The sequence below is a fragment of the Mytilus edulis genome, chromosome 13, assembly GCF_963676685.1.
Source record: "Mytilus edulis chromosome 13, xbMytEdul2.2, whole genome shotgun sequence".
In the NCBI taxonomy this organism is placed as follows: domain Eukaryota; kingdom Metazoa; phylum Mollusca; class Bivalvia; order Mytilida; family Mytilidae; genus Mytilus; species Mytilus edulis.
Window position 1 is genome coordinate 27,994,346 of NC_092356.1, and position 25,478 is coordinate 28,019,823.

At 30.7% G+C, this 25,478-nt stretch overlaps 2 protein-coding genes across 2 annotated transcripts in view; both read left to right on the forward strand.

Moving 5' to 3' along the window:
* LOC139502197 (cysteine proteinase 1-like) overlaps positions 1-19,466 on the forward strand; it is a 42,578-nt gene extending 23,112 nt beyond the window's left edge. The window contains exon 12 of the transcript XR_011658747.1: positions 19,439-19,466. The gene's annotated coding sequence lies outside the window, so the exon portion shown is untranslated. The remainder of the gene's footprint in view (positions 1-19,438) is intronic.
* On the forward strand, positions 1,868-9,341 carry LOC139502198 (uncharacterized). The gene is made up of 2 exons (XM_071291623.1): positions 1,868-1,928; positions 6,970-9,341. The coding sequence occupies exon 2, from the start codon at positions 7,955-7,957 to the stop codon at positions 8,936-8,938; it is 984 nt and encodes a 327-aa protein (XP_071147724.1). The 5' UTR covers positions 1,868-1,928; positions 6,970-7,954; the 3' UTR covers positions 8,939-9,341.
* Positions 19,467-25,478: the final 6,012 nt, after the last annotated feature.

Below are 25,478 nucleotides of genomic sequence, written 5' to 3' on the forward strand. Positions count from 1 at the left end.
TGTTTTGAATGTTCCTTCAGTAACTTAGTTTTGGGATTTTTTTCTGTACTTTATGCTGGGTTTTTTTAACACTTGTAAGGATAGTTGATCTTGGAGTTACAGCCATCTTTGATACTAACTATTGAAAACACATTATAAGAATTTTGGACACAAGAATCCACAACAACTTTGATTTTCAAGATTAAAGCTTGTTCAATATTATTTGAAATATAATGAAGTTCCAACCATACAATAAATGTCAAAGGGGCAATCATGATTCACGTGTCATGATTTATCAACTTGATCTCAAGATGTATGAACATGGCTAATTGGCAGTGAATAGTTGATGTATATTTAAGTATAAACTATGACTTTTTGTTCATATGCCAGCGAAGCAGGCACTTATGGCAGAGCCATCAAATTAAAGAACGATAACTCTCTCTACATGACCCATCTGAAAAGTTTCATCACTCTGTTATAATCTCGTTTATGTTCATGGCTTCTGGATCTCATTTTATCTGGCACTGTAAAAAAAAAGGGACGAAATGGAACAAAATTTGTGATGAATTCTGTAATCCCAACTTTTAATTAGCTGGCATTTCAGGTTGTGCCTGTCTCAAATTAATGGTGAAAGTACAAAACACCCAACAGGAAGGTATTTAACCAAACTAGAACATTTGTTTTTCAGTAAATTACCCATTGGTCTTCCCCATAAAAGAGGTGTGCTCTTCAAAAAACAAATAAATACCCATTTCAAGTCTCTGTTATGGCCATTCTGTGTAATGAACAAATATTCACAAGATATAAGCATCCACAAAACAATTAACAGATTAAGCCGACGAGGTTCTTAAATTGTTTTTTAAACACAGCAGCGAGGTTCGTAGCGGGTTAATATACTAACGATATAAATTGAGATTACTATAACAATTATAGTAATCTCAGATATAAATCTTAATATTTATTTTGATCCGTGTTACAGATTATTTCACTAAAGATAGCATACTCGACCTATATCATATGTATTTGCTGAAATGGGACATACACAAGTTTTTATAAATTAATTTATTTCATTTGTAAAATAATCCCTCTTTTTGTGTAGTATCTAACAGATCAGATCAGATTACGCTGACGAGGTTCTTGTTTTTTAAACACAGCAGCAAGGTTCGCAGTGGGTTAATATAATTGATATATAAATCTTAATATTTATTTTGATCCGTGTTACAGATTATTTCACTAAAGATAATACTATGATCTACTATATTAATTTATTATACCTTTATCACATGTATTTGCTGAAATGGGATGTACACAAGTTTGTATAAATTAATTTATTTCATTTGTAAAACCGTACCTCTTTTTTCTTCGGAATGTATTAAGACTTTACATACGCTGATGACATTGAACTATATTTCATAGTTTAAAGTTCAAGCATAAAGTGTATTCCGAATGTCCCATTGCAACAAAAAATCTCGCTAATAACTTAACTGCGTAGGCCTCATGGCCTACGCAAAATATCATGCATTTACCTCACTGGAAAATTTCTAATTTAATATGAATGCAAACTTACTTTAATATTGCAAATAAATACCCAAATTTCAACCTAGTTTAAAGATATTTTTAAAGCTAAATAAATTTCAAATTTAAAGAATCTAAATATAGATAAAATTTGAATTTGAAAAATTAATCAGACTTAATTTAAACCAGCATAAATACATCCACATTATGAGAAGCACTTGACTTTGAACAAACACTTAAAGTCTTCGTCGGGGATTAACATACCATTCACTTTGTATTCATATTTACATTTGTTGCTATAGATAGATTGATTCGAGAATGTTGTTATTGCATGATATATATAGGTCATTTAATTTTTGGAAAATACAATTTGGTAATATCCTGTTATATATGACTCATATACGAGTCAAGAGAAGGCATGGCGGAAGGTTTAGGTGAGTTTTGTTTTGTGATATAGTTTATCGTTTGAATAAAAGAAAGTATACTTCAAGTCTTAAAAAATGTTTTAATGAATACATACGTCTGCTCTGTCGTAGCCGGATCATTATCTTAATGGATGTATAATTGGTCTCATGATCTATAAGAACTGCAGAAAGCGACAATTATTTTTACATTTCCTGATTGATGTTTACATACAATGAAGAATTTCTGTGTGAAAAATCAACTACATTTTACATAACAAAACAATGTCAAGAGGTTGATCTTATAAAGGGGGGCAAGGGGTTTAACTGTTATGCTGTTATGGGGCAATTTAATTCTTTGTTATCTGTTATTTTGAAAATATATTTGCTGTTAGCTGTTATTGTCTTATTCTTTGTTAGCTGTTATTGGGCTTTTAGTTTTTTTGTTATCTGTTATAATTGTGATAATGTAGATCTATTTGCTGTTAACTGTTATTGAAAATTGGAATGTTAGCATTTTTTTTTGACAGTCAATATTCGGTATCAATTGAAGATCATTGGCCATCGGGGTCTACCACTACTAATATGTTTGTCTCGTATTCAGAGAAGGATTCATTAACATATACCCATCACTGAAGTGAGGTCCAGGACAATTCAAGTATATCTTATGATTATCCTTTGTAATAAATTCCATTTTTTGTTATGAATGTGTATTTAGAATTATCTTAATTTTTTGTATGAGAATAATGTTCCTTGTTTTCCGTACGAACATATTAAATTAAAACAATTCTTAATATGACAAAAAGGAAAACATATGGCCAGGAATATCTGACAAGGATCTCAATTAAGGACTAGGTCCTAACAACCACTTAACCTTTTATATAATATGGTACATAGACTCAACTCTGTGATTCTTTTCAAAGCAGAACCAAATGCATTGTACAATGAAAGTTCCAACCATGTACTTGGGTCCGAAGCTGCACATAACTCATTACAAACAAAGATTTATTTCGTTTCAAGCCATTGTTTCCCTTCTAAACTATGTATTCTACTTACTAGTACACTTGGTACCTCAGCTGATAAAAAATTGTTCAAATAAGGCCTTTGAAAATAGTGGAATAAATTTCTTTTAGAGTGTCAAAATTCGTTCGAAGTACTTGATAAATTGCATGCTTATAATTGGTGCTTTTGATTTTTCTACCCTATATACCACTTTGCCTCAAAGTTTTATTAAGAAAAATTCACACACCTCATTAAATGGTCATTTGAGAAAAAGTCAGAATATTCAAACTCTTTTAGGTCACTTTTTTGATTAGCAACAAAGGGAGCTTCAGTCAATATATATAAACAATACACCAACGTTTCGTGAGAACTGCGTGAAAACATTTTTGTGTTAATGTCTGAAAACTGGAAAATCACCCCTTTTTAATTAATAAAACCTGTTAACTCGGAAACGTAAAATCTAAAATTTATAAAAATTGAAAGTTACCTCATGTTAATAGATATAAACAATTCACCAAAATTCCTTGCTTTGTGAAAGCATTTTTGAGATATTATCAGAAAACTGAAAAATTAAACCACCAATTTTATTGAATAAAAACCCTTTACCCAGGAACTTAAAATCTAAAATTTATAAAAAAAAAAAAAAAGAAAAAAAAAAAAAAAGTAGCTCACGTAAATAGATATAACCAATTTCCCAAAGTTTAATGCAAATGGTTAAAGAGTTTTTGAGTTAATGTCCGACATGCTGACAACAGACGGACAACAGTGTCCATAATACGTTCCGTAGACGAGCGTATAAAAAATATTATAATATATTGAGTAGTAATTTAAACACATTCTAGATACATAAATTAATACTAAAAACATAGTCATAAAAAATGGAATGCATTACAAAGGATCAGGGTTTCCGCTGGCGGTCGCCATTTTCGCAATTTGCGAAAAAATAATAATTGTGGCGATTAAAATTCGTCATTGGCGAAAGAATTTGGCGAAAGAAATATATAAAACGATTTATTTTCAGCCATCTTGTTTATTTACTTTTTTCGGGTTTCTCTGACTTTACCGATCAGACAATACTCGGAATTCACCTTGAACTCGTTAAGATTTTGACAGAAAATCAATAATCAGCTGATTGCATTCATAGATCATTCGTAGCTATCGACATCAAAGGACTAATTAATAAAGGTGTTGATTGTTATGATATAACAAAATGATATGATTAAATGGCTTCTGTCACATGTCACAAAAGGGAACAATTAACCACTGTGCGACGCACGTGTTTGAAGCAAAATTTTTACGCTGCCTCTCCTTCTTTTAATGATAGTCCAGAAAAGAAAATTGTTGTTATGACGAAAAATGTTCAAAAGCAAGAAAGGTCTCTGATTTTAAACTTTATCATTTAACTTTCATATAGATCATTGATTTGAGTGGGTACTCCAAAGTCGTTTCAGTGACACACGTGTTTCAAGCATATAGTTTTACTTATTTACGATGGTCTAGAAAAGAAAACTGTCGTTATGAAGAAATCTATTCAAAAAGTTTGGCATGAGAGTAACCCTTCAATGTAATGACTACACCTTACACGAGGGATCAATTCTTGCTTCGTTTTGTTGTAAAAACGACTTCTTAGGGGGGGGGGGGGGGGGGGGGGGCTGGAAAAAAGGAAAATTTTAAAAGAAAAATATATAGTGTTACTTGGCGAAAAAAATAATAAAGTGGCGAAAAATATATTGTTTTGGCGAAAGAGGTGGCGAAAAAAATAATTGACCCAGGGGAAACCCTGCAAAGGATTATATCCGTAATAAGAAATACTGATTTGTCAAAGACCGAATTATTTTAATATTTCATTTACTGTAATCTGTTTTTGTCCATTTTAATTCCTTGTTATCTGTTATGAGCCAAATCAATTTGCTGTTTTGCTGTTATTGGGACACCCCTTGCCCCCCCCTATAAAGGATAAAAGTATACGTGTATTGTAGATTTAAGCTTTATTTACTAACAGTATTAAATAGATTGTGTAGCGTGTGGCTTTACCTTTAACATAATTTTATGATAAGTGATTTGGTTAAAGATTCGTATCAGGACATTTTAAACTAACACCATTTTGCGACGCATATTTGCTCACTTATCTTCATTGTAAAACAAAATAAATTCGGTTCATATTATCATAATACTTAATAAGAAAATAGTTGTTTATCCAAAATTTACTTTAACCGGAGATTCTTATGTAATTGTGAAAAAACCAAACATGTATAGTGAACGCCTACGAATTATATTTCGATTAATGCAGGACATGGATATTAATGTTCGACGGCGACTTTTTGTATTAAGCCTCATATGTTTGAAGGTACATTATCTAGATGGTTCATACCTTGTATACAGATGCCTTATGCTTCGAAGTTTCTGTCCTGAGCTTCTGTCTGTCATTGGTCCTTGTTCTCATTTTCACTTTTTTGGATTCGAGACCGTTAAGTCTTTTGTAGACGAAACGCGCGTCTGGCGTAAATATAAAATTTAATCCTGGTTTCTATGATGAGTTTATTGAGTTAATGGGTCGATGCCGCTTCTGGTGGAGTTTTAATTCCCCGAGGGTACCACCAGCCTAGTAGTCAGCACTCTGCTGACATCAATTATCATTGATATGGTCATATTTATAAATTTACTGTTTACAAAACTTTTGAATTTTTGAAATACTAAGGCTACTCTCCCTCAGGAATAGATTACAGTAGCTGTATTTGAGAAAACTTTTAATCCTGGTATCTCTGATGAGTTTATTTCCATTGTTCAGCGATAGCTTAAGAACAAATTTACACATTTTTGTCATGTGAATACTCACTTATGATGAATAGGATAACTATGTTTGGTATTTGGGGTACGTGCAAGGTCTAAAAGTCATTCATAATTGTTTTCATCTGACTTTGATTACACTTGCAAAGTACAATTGGTCAATGGTGAGTTTTTGTGGTTTGGTCTTTTCACATGTTATTTCACTAATATTAGCCACAAGTTTACTATATTATGTGTTGAATAATTGTGGTACGTGTCCGACTGGTAGGGTTCATCTGAACTTGACATAATTTCGTGGTTAATTGATCAATTTTGGTCAGATAATATACCAGTAGGCAATAGCTGTATTTGGTGTGTGGAATGATTGTAAGGTGTACATTTCTCTTTTCCAGGTTTCATCTTATCTTGAACCTATTTTTGGTTCATTGGACAATATCTAGTTTTTTCCTGTTTGTATAAAACGGAAGATGTGTGTATGATTGCCAATGAGACAACTCTCAACAAGAGACCAAATGGAACATAAACTAACAACAATAGGTCAACAAACGGTCCTCAACAATTAGCAAAGCCTACACCGCTTAGTCAGCAATAAAAGGACTCGAAATGACGAATGTGAAACAATTTAAACGAGAAAACTAACAGCTTAATCAATGACCAAAAATATTAACAAAAAGCAAATATGTTACACAGCAAAATACGACAACCACTGAATTACAGGCTCCTGACATGTAACAGGCAGATACGTACTGAATGTGGCGGTCTTAAACATGTTTATATTATCCCAAACCCTCCCATAAACTGGGACAGTGGTGTAACAGTACAAAATAAGAACGAACTATGTAAATCATTCGAAAACGGCTTTACCCATCAGATGGATACAAATATAAATACATATAAAAAACAAAGTTGACGTGACCGCGCACTTATACATTCAAACAACAAGAAGGAACTTAGAACAGATATGAGAGTTCGCGCAGTTACTGACCGTTAGTTCAAAGCCAATAACAACAAATAAAATAAATTATGTATCTAATCCTACATTATAAATCCGTACACCTCCAACACCCAATGGATTTAGTGTAAAGACGTCAGTAACGAAACAAAATAGTGGACAGCTTATAAATTATTTTTCAAATTACAAAAAAAGGGGGAATTGCTGTGCATACTATCATAAATCAAAAAAACAATCCATCAGATTTTTTGTACAATTAAGAAAAATATACCTTGGACATACACTTAAACTACAAAAAAAAGTAAACTTAATATGATATTGTTTTTTTTACAGTAAAGGTAGAGACGCCATTGTGTGATGCCTGTGTAAGAGATAAATGTACAGTGTGTGCTGAATTTTGGTGTCGAGAATGCGTAGAAAATTTGTGCGCACCATGTGCAGTTGTCCATCAAAAATTGAAAATTACAAGTGAACATTATGTGCTTCCTCTTTATATCAAAAACATCGTCAGCTCACAAATTCTAGATATTCCTGTAACTTGCAAAAAGCATTCAAATCAGTCTCTACTGTTTTATTGTCCTCAACATAAATTTTTAGTCTGCAATCTATGCAAACAAGAACACCACGAGCGATGTAGGGAGTTAGAGGAAATAAAAGATAAAGCAGATAGTGACAATTTTATTGGACACTTCAAGAGCAAAACAGAACAAGTCATGGAAAGTCTTTATAAACGTATTGAGGAGAGCACTGAAAACAAAAACCTAATACAAGCTGAACATAATAGCATACATGATGAGATAAGACATTTCTGTCAAGATATTAAAATCAAGATTGATGAATTACAGATTGGGCTAGTAGAAGATTTATCACATCATCATTCAAAAAGAATACAAACAGTAGAGGAAAATATTGAAACACTTCTGAAGATACAATCAAGTGTGAAATCCATAGACCACGATATTAAAAACGTCAGAGATCATTTAACAGAGAAACAACATTTTGTAATTCTAGTCGTGTGGAACATGAATTGCAAAAAAAGACGATTGCCCTTTCTCGTCTACCTACCGACGAGGACAGAATTCAGCTTCGTTTCCAAAAGTCAAACGTACTTGATTTGATTACAGACCTTGGTACCATATGGTCAACGTCTGTTTCTTCATCTTCTTCCTCAAACAAAGTTCGTAGTATTGGGTTTGCTGCAAATGCAGATCATAGGCTGCAGAATGAAGAAAATTTGGCAACAAACATAATACCAGAGGACTCTAGGATCACACTTACGACAGAGACTGCATATAGTCAAACTACAGTTGAAACAGGTATGCGCGATTTGAATGACAGATTAGATACTGATTGCGTGTCAGATGGTAACGAAACTGTTCTTTACTCCGTTCTAGATACAGACAATATACCCGGACCAAGTTATCTTTTTGACGCTAAAAGGATACAAAATGGGCATACATTAGAAAATATTGCACATTTAGATCAAAACGAAATGGTAGACAACCCTAACGCTAAAAGAAAGAAGTTTATTCATTTAAAACAAAGTTTACAAATCAAGCAAATGTTTAAGGAAGATTTTGTTTTTCCTGATCTATGTTGTTTTTTCGGAAAGGACAAAATTGCGCTTGGAGATTCAACAAATCAAAGAATCATCATTTGTGATCAGTCAGGCAAACTGTTCAAATCTTTCGAGTCAATAAAAGTACAGGACATGGCTAAGTCGTCAATATCGGATTCTTTTATATTTGTTTCTATTAAAGACAAAGGTATTTTACAGTTGGAATGTGGAACAGATGGATATCATTTCAGTAAATATTTTGATCACAACAAGGTATCAGATATAGCTTCTTATGGCGATAAATTAGCAGTTCGCATCGGTAAAAAGGCAATCCACATTGTAGATTGTAGTGAAACTTGTGGTATATTGCAGTTCAAGAAAGTAACAGTGTCCGATCCACCCGAACATTTCGACTGTGATGCACAAGGCAACATATTTCAAACTAGTAAAACAAGCGACAATGTGTTGGCATACGACCTAGATGGAACTACTATTTACAGATTACAACATTCTGACTTAAGAAATGCACAAGGTTTAACAGTAGACAGCATCGGTAATGCTTATGTATGTGGATACGAATCGAACACTGTTGTCAAAATTAGCCCAGACGGCAAAAGCCATCATGTTGTACTCCGAGAAGATGATGGAATTATACAACCGTATAATTTAGATTACAACAAATCAACGCAAGAACTTATGATCATAAATGACGATCACAAATCCATTAGCATATTCAAATTATGAAATTATTTATCATGCAAATATACTAGTATATCAATCGGCAATCCTCGGGTCACTCCGCTACTCTCCTTGAGGTACGGAATCGGCCGAGTTGTGACGAATGGCAAATATATATCACAACTTAACGTTATCACGTGACAAGAGTTCGACCAGGGAAACAAACTATTGTCAGAGCTAAATTGATTCAAGATATTTTATAATAACTTGATGTGAAGAAAACACCGCCATAAACAATGTATAAAGGAACATGTGCTGGTATGTTTGATTTAACTGGTTCCTGGAATAAATTTCAAGTACAATTTTATATATGTGTTAGTGTACTTTTCAAACGTTTTGTTTGTTTGTGTGTATAACGTTCTCTTGATTCTGTATTTTTTTGTACATTTGAATAAAATTATAAATCTCATTTGTCACATGTGCAATATTTCAAATACTTTTATATGACATTTACACAGTAATGTCATGGTTCCTTAATACAATCATAATAATACAATAGTTAACTAGTTACATTGTCATTCGGCATTAATCCAGAAATAAGTGATTTGGAAGATATAAACATATTACCTGAATAATTTCCTGAACAAGCTTTCACAGACTCATAGATATGTTTTACAAGTAATTACAAGAATCCACTCAAAATACAGCTGGCAAATGAAAAATTTGAAAGTTATTATATATGACAGTATATTCATTTATATATATAATATATGGCAAGTTTGGACACTTCGTATGTGTACGAACTGCACTGTATATATTGACTTTTTGTCAAACCCTATCTCAAAGGTACTATATATTCTGATGGAAAATAAACGAAATTTAATTTTACAATCAGTTGTAAGTTTTTTCTAGCCCATGTTTCTTGGAAGAGTCTTCGATTTAAGAAGTATTGTGTTGATAGTCGGGTTATTGTCTCTTTGACACATTACCCATTTCTATTCTCAATTCTACTATAATATTGTTATACCTATGTTCAATTTCTCAATAAAGCATGGTTCAGTAATGAGAAAGCCAAAAATACAATGTATTTATACTATCTGGTGAAATATAAGACAAATAAACTAATTTCTCCGTTTGAGGGAACTAATGTTTTGCTATGTAGGATATATAGATGCTCACACACTTGTCGAAATGGGGAGTGAACTAGCAGTTACATCGTTACTTTATATAGGTTGATGAACATTGCCTAGTTTAGTTTTATATCGTCATCCAATTTACAGGTATAGTGCTGACAGAAGATGACTGCATCGAATTCGCATTATAAACGCATTATTTTGAAGAAGTCACTTTAAAATTGACCCAGGATCAAATCAAAAATTTCCCGATTAGAGCGAATTTATGCTTGATGTTTAAAATGTTTGGTTGACTTGCTTGCTTTGTTTTATAAAACATTAATGTTTGCTCAAGCATTGCAATTAAGATTGACATCCACAGTCAATACTTGTATACAATTATACTTTCAAATGAAATTGGATGCTAAGTATAATACAGAGTTAAACTCCGAAGAGTCAGAGTGATTGTTAGAGTGTGCAAGCCAACTTCTTAAAATTTCTACCAAATTGAACATATGATATCGATTTTCGTGCTTCAATACCACAGGCACTTGTCTCAGATTTTTTTTTGTTCCTAAAAATATAGGGATTATTTATTTTTTTAGAAAGTTTTATCCTTAGTGAAATTAACAAACAGAAATTAACAGACATTTTATCATTTTAATTATTTTAATACCGTTAATGTTACCGACGGGAACTTGATGTCAAGCACCAGCGATATACCGACCCATTGATAACATACAAATAGCGCTATTAAACATCTACAACCGTCGTGGTGATCTAACTGTCCACAGTCTCTCTGCGAAAACACAAAAACTCATTTACAATCATGAAAAACCAAGCAAAAGCTGTAATGATTACATGAAAAAGACGATGTGGTATGATTGCCAATGAGACAACTATCCACAAAAGACCAAAATGAGACAAACATTAACAACTATAGGTCACCGTACGGCCTTCAACAATGAGCAAAGCCCATACCGCATAGTCAGCTATAATAGGTCCCGATAAGACAATGTAAAACAATTCAAACGAGAAAACTAACGGCCTTATTTATGTAAAAAAATGAACGAAAAACAAATATGCAACACATAAACAAACGACAACCACTGAATAACAGGTCATACATTGGGACAGGCACATACCTAAATAATGTGGCGGGGTTAAACATGTTATGCATGTTACAAAACATATATATTTCCTTGTAAAATTTCTGATTTTAATGTGAAACATAAAACAGCATTTATTGCCATTTATTTTTTAAATTATAAGGGTAACACTCATCGATGGCTGGCTATTGCCACACAAGCTGTAAATAATTACTTAATGTGTACTAGTTTTGCTAATATTACATGTACAGCATGTATATATCCGTTTAACTGCGACTAACAAATCACACAAAACTTTGTAATAGTCTCATTATTTTTACAAGATAAAACCATTTTAGACCCTATTTTCCCTTAAATATATATAAAAACAAAATGTCCACACACCCGAGACTGGTTGGTAGGGTTTTGGCAAACAGAAATATAGTAGTCTGTCCTAAAATAGTGATCAATAAATATACACTTCTATAAATTTTGTCCATTAGATTGTGGTACTTTAATGCAACATCTGTATTCATGCAGTACATGCATATCTGATTTTTAATATTCAGATTAAGATACAAAATAAATAAATTATATCAATCGATAGCGTTCTCCATTCCAAATGTGATAATATACAAAACAACATTTAAAAGTTTCACATGTAATATTTTACATAATAATTATATAATTGTAACCTCATATTTACGAATTGTTTTTTATTTCTAACACATGATGCGGCATCCCATCATTTATGCCCATATAAATTTGTAAAAGTAATACATTCAGCAATATTTTGTGAATTTTAAGTTTAGAAACTGAGATATAACATTACAGTACACAAATCTTTTAAATCTAACCCATAAGATTAGAAAAAAGTTGTCTTAATCTTTATACATATGTTTGTTATATGTTATAATCACATGTACATGAGCTCGAGGGGTTTAACTTAAAATTAATATACTGCTTTTAATTAGTAAACCTGACGATTACCGGATAAATTCTCAACTGGAACATACTAATGCAGAGCTCTAGGGGTTTGCATAAACAACGTCTGATGATGATCCAATGTACAAATGTATGTGACCAAAGGAGTTGAGTTAGTGGCGTGATGAGTCCTGAGAGAGAGTAGTTGCTGCTGTTATACTAAATGTTTGTTTCCTCTTACATGGATTTAGACTCTAGTATAGGGTCCTCATATATATATAGTCATTCTTTTAAACTTGCATTTGCCTGAGTTGATCCATTTATTTTGCCTTGTATTTATGGGCAGTTTACTTTATAAGAATTTCACTTCAAGATAGACATCTTTACATATTTGTTTTTTCATTCATTTTTTTTATTTAAATAAGGCCGTTAGTTTTCTCGTTTTAATTGTTTTAAATTGTCTTATCGGGCCTTTTATAGCTGACTATGCGGTATGGGCGTTGCTCATTGTTGAAGGCCGTGCCGTGACCCATAGTTGTTAATGTCTGTGTCATTTTGGTCTCTTGTAGACAGTTGTCTCATTGGCAATCATACCACATCTTCTTTTTTTTTTTATATCTTACACATTCAGGTATTTACCATCTAATCTTTTATGGTAATATACTTTACAACGGACAAATGTCAGCTTTTACCACAAAGCTAACAAAACATAAAAGCAAACTTATATAAAGAAGGGATACTGTTGCGTGCATATATATGTCTTATTTTGGCTTCAATATTGATTCATTTGCACATCTTTGCATCGGACTAAACTCCTTTATTTTTAAACCAGTTGCGGGTTTGATAAGGGTTATGTTGCTCTAATATATTGTATGATGATATGATACTAAACCCCCATGAAGGGATGGTGCTAGATATTTCATATAATGAAGACATAGTCTTTCGAACATTTAAATTGAGATCTGGAGCTGGCATGTCCGTAACTGTTAGTTGTCCGTTGTTGATTTATGTAATATCGTCATTTTCAATTTTTGTTTTGTTTGATTTGTTACCTATTCTGGTATTGGACTCGGACTTCTTTAAACTGTATGATTTTTACTGTGCGTATTGCTGTGCTTTTGTTTCTTCTTCATTTGGTTGAGATTTAAAAACTTGTTTAATCCCTTGGCATTTTAGTACCTGTTCCAAGTCTGGAGCCTCTGGCCTATGTTAGCTTGGTATGAACTTTTATTTTAGTATGACATTCATTATCCCTGATCTGGTACTAATTTTTCATTTTGGTTTTTAGATGGATCGCTTCAGATGCTTGGTCCCAACTGCAGATTTTTATCCTGCTATAACCCCAAGGGAATTTATTACTGTTATTTCAGACCTTTAGTAACCATTTAATTGTAAATCCCACAGCACCCAGTACATACAGATGTATCAGAGAGGACAGTCTTTCTTTTTTTGATGAGTTCGGATCTCTAGTTGTTTTAATGATGGATTTCTCTATGAATTGTTAGGGTATAATTGCTGACTTGTACATTTTGTATCCCTCTCAACAAAAATTGTGACATTACTAATTTACTAGGTTTGGAGATTTTTTTAGTTATTTAAAAGATGTGTCAAAATTGAGGTTTGAGCTTTTAAGAAGGTAGTAAACACTCCAGGCCTTTACATTTACCTCCACCAGAGTCATGCTGAGTCTAGCAATTTTCCTTATCTTGTGTTGGTTAAACTTGGTATGAATTCAGTGTATTTGAAGCTGTCCTTTAAATTGATTTTGGACGATTATTAAAAGAGTTGGAGATCCAATGCTGACAATTAATACAGGGTTTTACAGAAGAATTATTATTTTTCTCGATTTATTATGCTTTAAATTGTATTCGTATTACTATGTAACATATACTTCTATGTAGCTATTTGCCGTACAAGAATTGTAGGAGATCCTATTAGCTTTAATGTTTTAATAGTAAAAACCTTAATAGTAAGTGTTTCTGTAGCAGACTGACATCCTCCAGATGGGGTTGACTTAGGTCTAGGCACAAAAATGAATTTTTGTGGTTGCATATTTGTTAAGCATGTTAAAAGTTAACTCAGAACAATGAAACTATAAGGATCGACCATATTTTTTTGATAAAACATGTAGTAGGTAATGACACAGGTAGTTCTAGAGTGGGTTTTTGCACAATGGGATGAAAAACATGATCAGATGGATTTATGCGGTTCATCATTTTTAAGTAAGGATGGTCTCAAATTTGACCAATGCAAAACATGGACTGGTGCTTCTATAGAATATACAACTATTTATTGCCTTTATAATTAGCTGTCAGGGTTGCTACATAAAATATTATGATTTTCGATCAGACCAGAAATTTTTCAACTGGATTTTTTTCACTTGTCACGTGCACCCTTAACATGCTTATGAAATGAATTGTTAAACATCTTGAATATTATTTGTTGATATACTATAACATACTATATTTTATGATATACAAATACAATCAACTATCGTATGGTTTGGTCACTTTGGTGTAGTTTTGGTTAGTAATTTTATCTGTGTAGGTATATATGTTTTTGAACAGTTGTTCAAAAAACATCATCTAGATCATTTAACATATATATGTACCAAGTTGTACTTTAAATAAAAATATCTATCTATCTATCTATCTAGATTATTCAACATATATATGTACCAAGTTGTACTTTAAATAAAAATATCTATCTATCTATCTGTAGTTATCTCATATCTGGTTCACAGCTTTGCAGCGAACCGCCCTTTTTTTGGCGGTTGACAGAGTCTCTGCTTTCCTCCGTCAAATTGGCAGAATTCGCTGCATAGAATCTTAATGTTAACTATGAAATTTTAGATTTTTGGATAATACAGACTACACTTGTGTATCCCACGGTGTTTTCTAAATTTAAAGCACCATTGTATCCCACGGTGCATATTTACATTTTCATATACATCTATCTATCTATCTATCTGGTTGCCATATTATCTTCGGGTAACCGACCATATATTTATCTACATATACATCTATGGTCTATCTATGGTCTATCTATCTATATTATATATCATATGAATCTATCATGTTATGAATAAGAGCTGTGGCCAGATATCGCCAAACCATATATATAATTTGTTTTAATGGCACCATCTAACATGTCTGAGATAATGGAATTTGCGTAAATAGACTTAAATTCAGTTATCGCTGGGGCCACTGACGGATTGTGTTTTATGTTTTAGATTTACCCAACATGAGTGACGTTATATTCTGTGAAGTAATTTAGTCCTTTTTAGAATTTCATTACAGCAAGCAAGCTGTTTAAATTTCGTAAGCGCTAAATTGAAAACCCGTCCTCCCACTCCATGTGTAGAGTACGAAGACTAGGGTACATGTATTTTATTGTGACGTGTTATAGGTTGCATTTCTGTAAATATTGACAATGCAATTTCCCATAGGAACTCCTTTTACGGCTAAAACTGTACCACTTTTACTATGAAGTTTTGAAAAAAATCTTATCCTAGAATTGAAAGTTCATATGCACCACAATTTTTTTCAAAGGTCAAAATATAGGGCTGTGCGGCATATTTTCAACGTTTATATGCCCTGAACTTCTCAGAGTTTAAACTTACACTAATTTTCTTAACTACCCCTACCTCGAATGAAAGGTTACCACAGATTTCAATGTAAACAATATGCACGTGTTTATTTACTGGTAACATTCCCAAGTTCTGTCTCTGCGATATGGAACACAGAGAGCATAACTGGGAACCAGTATGTAAACAAAATGAATTTTCTATGAATATTCAATTACTCCCCAAAAGAGGCGTGTTTTGAGAAACAGCTGTATTTACAAAGTGCAACCTATACAGACATTTATTCAAATAGAAAACTCTCTAAAATCAGTTTTTCTCACATTAATACTCATTTATCAGAATTAAAGTCTTAAAGAAATCACTGTGTATACTCTAAGTTTTTCTTTACTATACATTTTATACCCCCTCCCCTGTTTCAATTTTTTAAAGAATTTGAAAACAAGACTTTAATTATTGCCAGCTTACCCTATTTGCGTATTTTCTGATAAAAAATGCCTAGAACCTGTTAAAAACTGTTTTGATAACATATTGAAAGCATATCAAAATATCATAAATGTAATGTTTAGCAGTCAACCATTACAACATTCAAGATTATATAAAGTATCCAATCCAGCCTCTATCTCCAGTCCACATCTTACGGTATGCCTATTTGTCAATTAAAGAACACATTTTCTGCCTCAAATGGTCAATTTAGAATTCTTGTCACAACAGTATCATCTTTAACCATATATCTGACACAATTTAGCTACTATATATACTAGAAGTGTTCAAACAAAGCCATATTTGCAATAGTTGTATGTATGCAGATACCAGTCTGAGATATAAATTCACTTAAAATGTTGTAGAGATGACTGCTAACATTTGATTTTTGCATAACTTCCAAGCATAGTTATTGTTTACTATATCAAGAACTATAAAATCATAAAATCATAGCATTTACAAGTTAAATTATTTGTTTTATGACCCAGGGGGTAGGCAATTTTCCATGTTTCTTGCCCCTGGGGCCTCAAATTTCCTAAATAATTCTGCTGTTTCTAGCAATTTGGAATATTTAGTACATATTCAGGATAGAACACACTATTGTAAGTTTTCTTGAGATATTTTTGTTTTTCTAGCTTGTATTTATTATGCCGTGGTGACAAAAAAGCAGATTTAGGTGTTGCGGCTTACTTTTGGGTTATCGAAAGGACACAAATACCCCATAAATAATATTCAGGAAGGACCTATGAGTTTCAATGACTGTGAAGAGTAAATATAGGCACTTCTTAACAATTTAACTTACAAATATGCAAATATTATGATTTAATTTTGTATCCAGGACTTTAAGTAAACTATGCATACTGTAAACTGTGAATTTATGCTGAGTCATCATATTTAAGGCCCAGGATTCTATCAATCTTCATTAAATATTTATAAAACTTCTTATTTGAGTTAATTTCTTTAAAATCTGTGGAATAAAGCAAATTTGGTTAAATTCTGAATGTTCCCCTTTTTCACCCTATATAGGTTGCATTTCTGTAAATATTGACAATGCAATTTCCCATAGGAACTCCTTTTACGGCTAAAACTGTACCACTTTTACTATGAAGTTTTGAAAAAAATCTTATCCTAGAATTGAAAGTTCATATGCACCACAATTTTTTTCAAAGGTCAAAATATAGGGCTGTGCGGCATATTTTCAACGTTTATATGCCCTGAATTTCTCAGAGTTTAAACTTACACTAATTTTCTTAACTACCCCTATAGCTACCTCGAATGAAAGGTTACCACAGATTTCAATGTAAACAATATGCACGTGTTTATTTACTGGTAACATTCCCAAGTTCTGTCTCTGCGATATGGAACACAGAGAGCATAACTGGGAACCAGTATGTAAACAAAATGAATTTTCTATGAATATTCAATTACTCCCAAAAAGAGGCGTGTTTTGAGAAACAGCTGTATTTACAAAGTGCAACCTATACAGACATTTATTCAAATAGAAAACTCTCTAAAATCAGTTTTTCTCACATTAATACTCATTTATCAGAATTAAAGTCTTAAAGAAATCACTGTGTATACTCTAAGTTTTTCTTTACTATACATTTTATACCCCCTCCCCTGTTTCAATTTTTTAAAGAATTTGAAAACAAGACTTTAATTATTGCCAGCTTACCCTATTTGCGTATTTTCTGATAAAAAATGCCTAGAACCTGTTAAAAACTGTTTTGATAACATATTGAAAGCATATCAAAATATCATAAATGTAATGTTTAGCAGTCAACCATTACAACATTCAAGATTATATAAAGTATCCAATCCAGCCTCTATCTCCAGTCCACATCTTACGGTATGCCTATTTGTCAATTAAAGAACACATTTTCTGCCTCAAATGGTCAATTTAGAATTCTTGTCACAACAGTATCATCTTTAACCATATATCTGACACAATTTAGCTACTATATATACTAGAAGTGTTCAAACAAAGCCATATTTGCAATAGTTGTATGTATGCAGATACCAGTCTGAGATATAAATTCACTTAAAATGTTGTAGAGATGACTGCTAACATTTGATTTTTGCATAACTTTCAAGCATAGTTATTGTTTACTATATCAAGAACTATAAAATCATAAAATCATAGCATTTACAAGTTAAATTATTTGTTTTATGACCCAGGGGGTAGGCAATTTTCCATGTTTCTTGCCCCTGGGGCCTCAAATTTCCTAAATAATTCTGCTGTTTCTAGCAATTTGGAATATTTAGTACATATTCAGGATAGAACACACTATTGTAAGTTTTCTTGAGATATTTTTGTTTTTCTAGCTTGTATTTATTATGCCGTGGTGACAAAAAAGCAGATTTAGGTGTTGCGGCTTACTTTTGGGTTATCGAAAGGACACAAATACCCCATAAATAATATTCAGGAAGGATCTATGAGTTTCAATGACTGTGAAGAGTAAATATAGGCACTTCTTAACAATTTAACTTACAAATATGCAAATATTATGATTTAATTTTGTATCCAGGACTTTAAGTAAACTATGCATACTGTAAAACTGTGAATTTATGCTGAGTCATCATATTTAAGGCCCAGGATTCTATCAATCTTCATTAAATATTTATAAAACTTCTTATTTGAGTTAATTTCTTTAAAATCTGTGGATTAAAGCAAATTTGGTTAAATTCTGAATGTTCCCCTTTTTCACCCTATATACAGACATTTATTCAAATAGAAAACTCTCTAAAATCAGTTTTTCTCACATTAATACTCATTTATCAGAATTAAAGTCTTAAAGAAATCACTGTGTATACTCTAAGTTTTTCTTTACTATACATTTTATACCCCCTCCCCTGTTTCAATTTTTTAAAGAATTTGAAAACAAGACTTTAATTATTGCCAGCTTACCCTATTTGCGTATTTTCTGATAAAAAATGCCTAGAACCTGTTAAAAACTGTTTTGATAACATATTGAAAGCATATCAAAATATCATAAATGTAATGTTTAGCAGTCAACCATTACAACATTCAAGATTATATAAAGTATCCAATCCAGCCTCTATCTCCAGTCCACATCTTACGGTATGCCTATTTGTCAATTAAAGAACACATTTTCTGCCTCAAATGGTCAATTTAGAATTCTTGTCACAACAGTATCATCTTTAACCATATATCTGACACAATTTAGCTACTATATATACTAGAAGTGTTCAAACAAAGCCATATTTGCAATAGTTGTATGTATGCAGATACCAGTCTGAGATATAAATTCACTTAAAATGTTGTAGAGATGACTGCTAACATTTGATTTTTGCATAACTTCCAAGCATAGTTATTGTTTACTATATCAAGAACTATAAAATCATAAAATCATAGCATTTACAAGTTAAATTATTTGTTTTATGACCCAGGGGGTAGGCAATTTTCCATGTTTCTTGCCCCTGGGGCCTCAAATTTCCTAAATAATTCTGCTGTTTCTAGCAATTTGGAATATTTAGTACATATTCAGGATAGAACACACTATTGTAAGTTTTCTTGAGATATTTTTGTTTTTCTAGCTTGTATATATTATGCCGTGGTGACAGAAAAGCAGATTTTGGTGTTGCGGCTTACTTTTGGGTTATCGAAAGGACACAAATACCCCATAAATAATATTCAGGAACGATCTATGAGTTTCAATGACTGTGAAGAGTAAATATAGGCACTTCTTAACAATTTAACTTACAAATATGCAAATATTATGATTTAATTTTGTATCCAGGACTTTAAGTAAACTATGCATACTGTAAACTGTGAATTTATGCTGAGTCATCATATTTAAGGCCCAGGATTCTATCAATCTTCATTAAATATTTATAAAACTTCTTATTTGAGTTAATTTCTTTAAAATCTGTGGAATAAAGCAAATTTGGTTAAATTCTGAATGTTCCCCTTTTTCACCCTATATAGGTTGCATTTCTGTAAATATTGACAATGCAATTTCCCATAGGAACTCCTTTTACGGCTAAAACTGTACCACTTTTACTATGAAGTTTTGAAAAAAATCTTATCCTAGAATTGAAAGTTCATATGCACCACAATTTTTTTCAAAGGTCAAAATATAGGGCTGTGCGGCATATTTTCAACGTTTATATGCCCTGAACTTCTCAGAGTTTAAACTTACACTAATTTTCTTAACTACCCCTACCTCGAATGAAAGGTTACCACAGATTTCAATGTAAACAATATGCACGTGTTTATTTACTGGTAACATTCCCAAGTTCTGTCTCTGCGATATGGAACACAGAGAGCATAACTGGGAACCAGTATGTAAACAAAATGAATTTTCTATGAATATTCAATTACTCCCCAAAAGAGGCGTGTTTTGAGAAACAGCTGTATTTACAAAGTGCAACCTATAGACATGTAAGATATTTTTGATGTGTGTTTTAAATTGGTATTAATAAAGCATACTGTTTAATATTCTGTATTTTTTATGAAAGTTATTATGTAGGAAACAGTAACTGTGTGAAACAACTTGTATTATACTACTTTTTATTAACCAACTAAGTACATTATTGCCAAAAAAGACCGTTTGTTAAAAATTAAAAAAAATTCTGTAATGGCCCTGTTTTTCTATAATGGCCCTGTTTTTTCTGTAATGGTCCTGTTTTTCTGTAATGGCCCTGTATTGATGCCCAGTTTGTCTGTATTAAGCCCAGTTAGGGTTTTTAATAAAGTTAATAAAATTAAGTTGTAAAGAGTATAATACAGTACTTGCAACCTTAGGCGTTACTATTTCAGCGATCAGTCAGCGGTCATCGATCAGTCACCGATCAGTCAAGTTCGCGTCAAACTCACGTCAGCAATCCGTCAGACTTATAGTAAAAGTAATTGACTGATCGGACTGATCGGACGGATAGTACCGATCGACCTTGATGACGGATTGAACTTTAATACGTCACATGATAAACTAATACAAATTACGGAATCTTAGTTTCGTTTAATCTAATTAAAATGGCGAATCTTGAAAATCGAACGTTCAATGATACATTTTGTTTATTAATTATTTAGCAAAGTTTTATGAATTGAAATGAAAAGAAATGTACAGATAAAACCTAAATTAAAATATCATCATTAAAGAATGGTCTTTTTCGTTTTAATTAGGTTATATATTTTCAAAACCGGCGAGTTTTGAAACGGTGTCTACATCGCGATTTTTATTTCATTATTTTCCAAACATTCTCGGGAAAAACAAAATGAAAGAATCAGTTATTGAAAAATGTAGTCTATTTTTTTTCAATATTTTAAATTTTTGTATCCTTATCATCATAAAATTCTTAAAAAAAAACTTATCATAATCACGGACTTTCTATATTCTCGTCACAATCGAAGCATTTAAAATAACAAATTACAAAAATAACTGCTGTATGTTTTAACAAGAAATAGAAATAATTTTAAACAATGCAAACAACATTACATTATATTTTTCTGATAGTCTTTTTTTAATAAAAAAGATAACTACTCCTAAACAATAAAAAGTACAAAAATCGAATGTTGGTAAACATAAATGTATTCCTTAAAAGAAGAAATAAGCAGATTTATTCTTGAATAATTCACATTTTCTACAAAAAAACATATGAAAATCATTTATAACAACTGATTGCAATTGAAATTACAAAATTTTCCAATATGAGAAGAAATATTTGCATTTTTGCCAACACGTACAAAAAAATAATATCTCTTTCCTTAAAGTAAACATAATTTATGAAGAACAACCAATCCTGATGGACAAAAAGTAATGCAATCATTTATTTTAAGTATTTTAAGTCTCATTACAACTCAATTCTAATTAGCAGACTTGTCTCAAGATGGTAAAATAACTGATTTCAAATAAAATAGTATCATCTTTAATAAAAAGAAGAATAATTTTGGTTATTTTAAACAATGCGAATAACATTTTAGTATGATTTCTCTGACATTCCTTTAATTTTATGAACAAAAAAACTATTTTAAACTATAAAAAGTACAAAATCCAATGGCGGTCAATAATTTTCAGTAAAATGAAGAAATATTTGCATTTTAGGTAACGCGTACAAAAATTTAATATCTTTTTTTTAAAAGTAAGCATGTTTATGAAGAACAGCCAATCCTGATGTACAAAAAGTACTGAAATCATATGACGGTTAATAATTTGTATCAAAATAAATCAATAACTGCATTCTCATTCCACAAAAATAAAAGTTTAAGTATTTTAATTCTCATTATATCTCAATTCTAATTAGAAGACTTGTCTCAAGATGGTAAAAATAACTGATTTCAAATAAAATAGTATCATTTTTGATAAAAAGAAGAATAATTTTGATTATTTTAAACAATGCGAACAAAACTTAAGTATGATTTTTCTAATACAATTTTTAATTTATGAAAAAAAAACTATTCTCAACTATAAAAAGTACAAAAATCCAATGGCGGTCAATAATTTTCAGTAAAATGAAACAATATTTGCATTTTAGGCAACGCGTACAAAAATTTACTATCTTTTCCAAAAAGTAAGCATATTTTATGAAGAGCAGCCAATCCTGATGTACAAAAAGTACTGAAGTCATATGACGGTTAATAATTTGTATCAAAATAAATCAATAACTACATTCTTATTTCACAAAAATAAAAGTTTAAGTATTTCAATTCTCATTATATCTGAATTCTGATTAGAAGACTTGTCTCAAGATGGTAAAAATAACTGATTTCAAATAAAATAGTATCATTTTTGATAAAAAGAAGAATAATTTTGATTATTTTAAACAATGCGAACAAAATTTTAGTATGATTTTTCTGATATAATTTTAAATTTAAGAAAAAAAAATATTCTCAACTATAAAAAGTACAAAAATCCAATGGCGGTCAATAATTTTCAGTAAAATGAAGAAATATTTGCATTTTAGGCAACGCATACAAAAATTTAATATCTTTTTCCTAAAAGTAAGCATATTTTATGAAGAGCAGCCAATCCTGATGTACGAAAAGTACTGAAGTCATATGACAGTTAATAATTTGTATCAAAATCAATCAATAACTACATTCTTATGTCACAAAAATAAAAGTTTAAGTATTTTAATTCTCATTATATCTGAATTCTGATTAGAAGACTTGTCTCAAGATGGTAAAAATAACTGATTTCAAATAAAATAGTATCATTTTTGATAAAAAGAAGAATAATTTTGATTATTTTAAACAATGCGAACAAAATTTTAGTATGATTTTTCTGATATAATTTTAAATTTAAGAAAAAAACTATTCTCAACTATAAAAAGTACAAAAATCCAATGGCGGTCAATAATTTTCAGTAAAATGAAGAAATATTTGCATCTTAGGCAACGCGTACAAAAATTTAATATCTTTTTCCTAAAAGTAAGCATATTTTATGAAGAGCAGCCAATCCTGATGTACAAAAAGTACTGAAGTCATATGACGGTTAACAATTTGTATCAAACTAAATCAATAACTACATTCTTATTCCACAAAAATAAAAGTTTAAGTATTTTAATTCTCATTATATCTCAATTCTAATTAGAAGACTTGTCTCAAGATGGTAAAAATAACTGATTTCAAATAAAAAAGTATCATTTTTGATAAAAAGAAGAAGAATTTTGATTATTTTAAACAATGCGAACAAAATTTTAGGTTGATTTCTCTGACATTCCTTTATTTTATGAAAAACAAACTATTCTAAACTATAAAAAGTACAAAAATCCAATGGCGGTCAATAATTTTCAGTAAAATGAAAAAATATTTGCATTTTAGGCAACACGTACAAAAATTTAATATCTTTTTCCTAAAAGTAAGCATATTTTATGAAGAGCAGCCAATCCTGATGTACAAAAAGTACTGAAGTCATATGACAGTTAATAATTTGTATCAAAATAAATCAATAACTACATTCTTATTCCACAAAAATAAAAGTTTAAGTATTTTAATTCTCATTATATCTGAATTCTGATTAGAAGACTTGTCTCAAGATGGTAAAAATAACTGATTTCAAATGAAAAAGTATCATTTTTGATAAAAAGAAGAATAATTTTGATTATTTTAAACAATGCGAACAAAATTTTAGTATGATTTTTCTGATATAATTTTAAATTTAAGAAAAAAAACTATTCTCAACTATAAAAAGTACAAAAATCCAATGGCGGTCAATAATTTTCAGTAAAATGAAGAAATATTTGCATCTTAGGCAACACGTACAAAAATTTAATATCTTTTTCCTAAAAGTAAGCATATTTTATGAAGAGCAGCCAATCCTGATGTACAAAAAGTACTGAAGTCATATGACGGTTAACAATTTGTATCAAAATAAATCAATAACTACATTCTTATTCCACAAAAATAAAAGTTTAAGTATTTTAATTCTCATTATATCTCAATTCTAATTAGAAGACTTGTCTCAAGATGGTAAAAATAACTGATTTCAAATAAAATAGTATCATTTTTGATAAAAAGAAGAAGAATTTTGATTATTTTAAACAATGCGAACAAAATTTTAGGTTGATTTTTCTGACATTCCTTTATTTTATGAAAAACAAACTATTCTAAACTATAAAAAGTACAAAAATCCAATGGCGGTCAATAATTTTCAGTAAAATGAAAAAATATTTGCATTTTAGGCAACACGTACAAAAATTTAATATCTTTTTCCTAAAAGTAAGCATATTTTATGAAGAGTAGCCAATCCTGATGTACAAAAAGTACTGAAGTCATATGACAGTTAATAATTTGTATCAAAATAAATCAATAACTACATTCTTATTCCACAAAAATAAAAGTTTAAGTATTTTAATTCTCATTATATCTGAATTCTGATTAGAAGACTTGTCTCAAGATGGTAAAAATAACTGATTTCAAATAAAATAGTATCATTTTTGATAAAAAGAAGAATAATTTTGATTATTTTAAACAATGCGAACAAAATTTTAGTATGATTTCTCTGACATTCCTTTAATTTTATGAACAAAAAAACTATTTTAAACTATAAAAAGTACAAAATCCAATGGCGGTCAATAATTTTCAGTAAAATGAAGAAATATTTGCATTTTAGGTAACGCGTACAAAAATTTAATATCTTTTTCCTTAAAGTAAACATGTTTTATTAAGAACAGCAAATCCTGATGTACAAAAAGTACTGAAATCATATGACGTTTAATAATTTGTATCAAAATAAATCAATAACTGCATTCTTATTCCACAAAAATAAAAGTTTTAAGTATTCTAATTCTCATTATATCTCAATTCTAATTAGAAGACATGTCTCAAGATGGTAAAAATAACTGATTTCAAATATAATAGTATCATTTTTGATAAAAAGAAGGATAATTTTGGTTATTTTTAACAATGCGAATAAAATTTCAATATGATTTCTCTGCCATTCTTTTAATTTTAT